The 5000-nt window shown below is 44.2% G+C and overlaps 1 protein-coding gene across 1 annotated transcript in view; it reads right to left on the bottom strand.

Annotated features, from left to right (window-relative positions):
- Positions 1-4875: 4875 nt before the first annotated feature.
- LOC147417154 (uncharacterized) overlaps positions 4876-5000 on the bottom strand; it is a 1897-nt gene continuing 1772 nt past the window's right edge. The window contains exon 2 of the mRNA XM_086507859.1: positions 4876-5000. This exon is cut by the window's right edge and continues 200 nt beyond it. Coding sequence (XP_086363985.1) covers positions 4929-5000 — 72 coding nt within the window. The 3' untranslated portion in view covers positions 4876-4928.

Raw genomic sequence — 5000 nt, 5'->3', positions numbered from 1 at the left:
CGAAATTAGAAATATCGAATCGGATCCAATTTATCGCAATCGATTGGCAAACATGCTAGTTGATCGTATCCTGAAAAACGGCAAAAAATCACTAGCTTATCAGATTTTTTATCAGGCTATGAAGCGGATTAGATAAAAGACAAATAGGAACCCACTGTCTGTTCTGCGACAGGCAGTGCGTGGGGTAACTCCCGATGTAGTCACAGAAACCAAACGTGTGGGTGGATCAACTTATCGAGTTCCCATTGAGTAGTACCTGCAAAAGGAAAAGCTTTGGCATCCGGTGGTCATTGATCGCATGTCGAAAACGCTCAGGTCGAAGTATGGCTTTAAGGTCGAGTGATGAATTGATAGATGCCGCCAGAAAATTCTGGGAGTGCCATACGGAAGAAGGAAGAGACTCATAAAGTTGCGGAAGCTAACAAAGCTTTTGCCCACTTCCGTTAGTTTTGCTTAGATGAGATTAGTTCCAATCCACAATCTTTTCGTTGTGGATTGGAATCGGGGCGCAAGTATCGGGGAATCGAGAAACACTACGCAGAGATGGATGAGTGAGGGGTTGACGACTACTTCCTCCTTAGTTCGTCAATTATTCCAATATTTACAATACGTTGGCCGATGCAAAGCTGCGGAGTGCTTCGTCCATGAAAAGGCTTGACGCAGGATTCTTTTTTTTTTTATTTTTTAGAGACCAAAATTGATTAGGGGCGTGCATTACCTAGGAGAGAAATTTCATTTCTCCCTCTCCCTTGTTTTAGGGAATCCAGGTTGTGAAATAAGTGACAAAAATTTTGAGATACGGGGAAAAAGCCTCTGTATCCAAGAATTCTAGAGACTCAATCGATTTTGGTTGACACGGATAGGTTTTTGTGATATGCTACATAGTAACAGGCTTACTAGCCTGGGGAATCACTAATTCCTTTTCGAAAACCAAAATTCCCATGACCGCAATTTAGAACGACGCGAAAGCGCAAGCCTATGGGGTCGCTTCTGCGACTGGATCACCAGCACTGAAAACCGTCTTTACATCGGATGGTTTGGTGTCTTGATGATTCCCACCCTACTAACCGCAACCTCTGTATTCATCATCGCCTTCGTCGCAGCTCCTCCGTAGATATTGACGGTATTCGCGAGCCCGTTTCTGGTTCTTTGCTATACGGTAAAACAAAATTCTCTGGCGCTATCATCCCTACTTCTGCAGCTATTGGGTTACATTCTACCAATCTGGGAAGCAGCTTCCGTCGATGAATGGCTTTACAATGGTGGTCCCTACGAACTGATCGTTTTCACTTCCTACTTGGTGTAGCTTGACATGGGTGCGAATGGGAACTAAGCTTCCGTTTAGGTATGCGCCCTGGATTGCTGTCGCTTATTCAGCTCCAGTCGCAGCTGCTGCCGCCGTCTTCCTGATCTATCCAATTGGTCAAGGAAGTTTCTCTGACCCCTGGGCATGCTCTGGTCTTTCACTTTCAACTCATGATCGTATCCAGGCTGAGCACAAACATTTATGCATCCTTTCACATGTTGGGTGTAGCTGGCTATTCGGCGGCTCTCTATTCAGTGCTATGCATGGTTCTTTGGTAACTTCTAGTTTGATTAGAGAAACTACTGAGAATGAGTCTGCCAATGCAGGTTATAAGTTTGGTCAAGAAGAAGAAACTTACAAAATTGTAGCTGCTCAGGTACTTCGGTCGTTTGATCTTCCAATATGCTAGCTTCAACAATTCTCGTTCTCTAACTTCTTCTTAGCTGCTTGGCCGTGGTAGGTATCTGGTTCACCTTAGCATCAGACTATGGCATCAACTTGATGGTTTTAACTTCAACCAATCTGTGGTTGACAGCCAAGGTCGCGTTATAAAACCCTGGGCTGACATCATAAACGCGCACCTAGGTATGGAAGTCATGCATGAACGTAACGCTCTAACTTCCTTAGACTTAGCTCTGTCGACGCCCCTTCTATAACGGATTATATCCGTTGGGTTAGGCAGCACGCTGGATACCAAACTTCAATTTAAGAAGATATAGTTTGTTATCCAATGAAAAGGAAAAGGTAAGGTCCGTACGGTGGAGCAAAAAGGGAGAGGATACGGACTGTCACAATCTCACGGTATCAGTTTCCCATCTCGAATTGAGAGAACGAAGAATTGGAATATCCTTCCGGGATTTCCTAATTGAAAAGAGTTACTAATTTGATTCGCTGAATTCTTTAACTTTCAATCTTTAGGGTAGAAGGAGTTGGGAGTACATTCTCATTTTGCAGATTCTATGTTGTCTTGTTAGATACATGCAGTTAATATGGATGTGTATCATCCAATTAAGCTATCTAGCTTAACAGATGGATCTCGTTCACATTTGGGGAGCCCTTAACAAAGCAAGTGGCAAAAGGGGCGGACGTAGCAAGTGGATCAAGGCAATGGATTGTGGATCCATCACGCGCGGGTTCAATCCGTCGTTCGCCATCCGAGTAATTCAATACTATGCTCCGCCGCTTAAGGCAGGGAAATATTGCCGAGTTGGGTGGGATATATGGGGTTCTGACAATACATCTGAGAATTCCCAATTTCATTCCAGTTCGGATGCAACTATTTACGGAAAGAACCAGACACGTCTGATAGATTCCTAGCCATCACATCTGGAATAGTTCGAAATTCTCAGTATAATAAATATATGATGAATTTCGAACATTTTCAAGATGTAAATGGAGGAAATTCTCAGACGAGTCTGGTTCTTGCGTAAATGTTGCATCCGAAGCAGGAAGAATGAAATTGGGGATTCTCAGATTTAATAGTGAGGAGGACCGATATATCCCACCCAAACTCGGCAAATTTTCCCTGCTTAAGCTGGCGGAGCAGTAGATTGATTATCGGATGGGCGAACGCGGGGATTGAACCCGCGCGTGATGGATCCACAATCCATTGCTTTGATCCCTTGGCTACGTCCGCCCCTTTTGCCACTTGCATTTGTTAGGGGCTCCCCAAATGTGAACGAGACGAGATCCTGTTAAGCTAGATAGCTTATTTGGATGATACAATCCATATTAACTGCATGATCTAACAAGACAACATAGAATCTGCAAAATGAGGAATGTACTCCAAACTCCTTCTACCCAAAAGATTGAAAGGTTACAAGAATTCAGCGAATCAAATTAGTAACTCTTTTCAATTAGGAAATCCCGGAAGGATATTCCAATTCTTCGTTCTTCTCAATTCGAGATGGGAAACTGATGACCGTGAGATTGTGACAGTCCGTTATCCTCTCCCTTTTTGCTCCACCGTACGGACCTTACCTTTCCTTTTCATTGGATACCAAACTATATCTTCTTAAATTGAAGGGTTTGGTATCCAGCTGTGCTGCCTAACCAGACGGATATTATCCGTTTATAGAAGGGGCGTCGACAGAGGCTAAGTCTAAGGGGAAGTTATGAGCGTTACGTTCATGCATGACTTCCATACCTAGGTTGGCGCGGTTTATGATGTCAGCCCAGGTGTTTATAACGCGACCTTGGCTGTCAACCACAGATTGGTTGAAGTTAAAACCATTCAAGTTGAATGCCATAGTACTGATGCCTAAGGCGGTGAACCAGATACCTACCACGGGCCAAGCAGCTAAGAAGAAGTGTAGAGAACGAGAATTGTTGAAGCTAGCATATTGGAAGATCAAACGACCGAAGTAGCCGTGAGCAGCTACAATGTTGTAAGTTTCTTCTTCTTGACCAAAACTTATACCTGCATTGGCAGACTCATTCTCAGTAGTTTCTCTAATCAAACTAGAAGTTACCAAAGAACCATGCATAGCACTGAATAGAGAGCCGCCGAATACGCCAGCTACACCCAACATGTGGAAAGGATGCATAAGGATGTTGTGCTCAGCCTGGAATACGATCATGAAGTTGAAAGTACCAGAAAATGCCCAGAGGCATACCGTCAGAGAAACTTCCTTGACCAATTGGATAGATCAGGAAGACGGCGGCAGCAGCTGCGACTGGAGCTGAATAAGCGACAGCAATCCAGGGGCGCATACCTAAACGGAAGCTTAGTTCCCATTCGCGACCCATGTAGCAAGCTACACCAAGTAGGAAGTGAAGAACGATCAGTTCGTAGGGACCACCATTGTAAAGCCATTCATCGACGGAAGCTGCTTCCCAGATTGGGTAGAAGTGTAACCCAATAGCTGCAGAAGTAGGGATGATAGCGCCAGAGATAATGTTGTTACCGTATAGCAAAGAACCAGAAACGGGCTCGCGAATACCGTCAATATCTACGGGAGGAGCTGCGACGAAGGCGATGATGAATACAGAGGTTGCGGTTAGTAGGGTGGGAATCATCAAGACACCAAACCATCCGATGTAAAGACGGTTTTCAGTGCTGGTGATCCAGTCGCAGAAGCGACCCCATAGGCTTGCGCTTTCGCGTCGTTCTAAAGTTGCGGTCATGGGAATTTTTGGTTTTCGAAAAGGAATTAGTGATTCCCCAGGCTAGTAAGCCTGTTACTATGTAGCATATCACAAAAACCTATCCGTGTCAACCAAAATCGATTGAGTCTCTAGAATTCTTGGATACAGAGGCTTTTCCCCGTATCTCAAAATTTTTTGTCACTTATTTCACAACCTGGATTCCCTAAAACAAGGGAGAGGAGAGAAATGAAATTTCTCTCCTAGGTAATGCACGCCCCTAATCAATTTTGGTCTCTAAAAAATAAAAAAAAAAAAGAATCCTGCGTCAAGCCTTTTCATGGACGAAGCACTCCGCAGCTTTGCATCGGCCAACGTATTGTAAATATTGGAATAATTGACGAACTAAGGAGGAAGTAGTCGTCAACCCCTCACTCATCCATCTCTGCGTAGTGTTTCTCGATTCCCCGATACTTGCGCCCGATTCCAATCCACAACGAAAAGATTGTGGATTGGAACTAATCTCATCTAAGCAAAACTAACGGAAGTGGGCAAAAGCTTTGTTAGCTTCCGCAACTTTATGAGTCTCTTCCTTCTTCCGTATGGCACT

Source organism: Adiantum capillus-veneris, unplaced genomic scaffold (assembly GCF_014529385.1).
Source record: "Adiantum capillus-veneris isolate H3 unplaced genomic scaffold, ASM1452938v2 Hic_scaffold_325, whole genome shotgun sequence".
Lineage (NCBI taxonomy): Eukaryota > Viridiplantae > Streptophyta > Polypodiopsida > Polypodiales > Pteridaceae > Adiantum > Adiantum capillus-veneris.
This window is presented reverse-complemented; position numbering and strand designations above follow the sequence as displayed.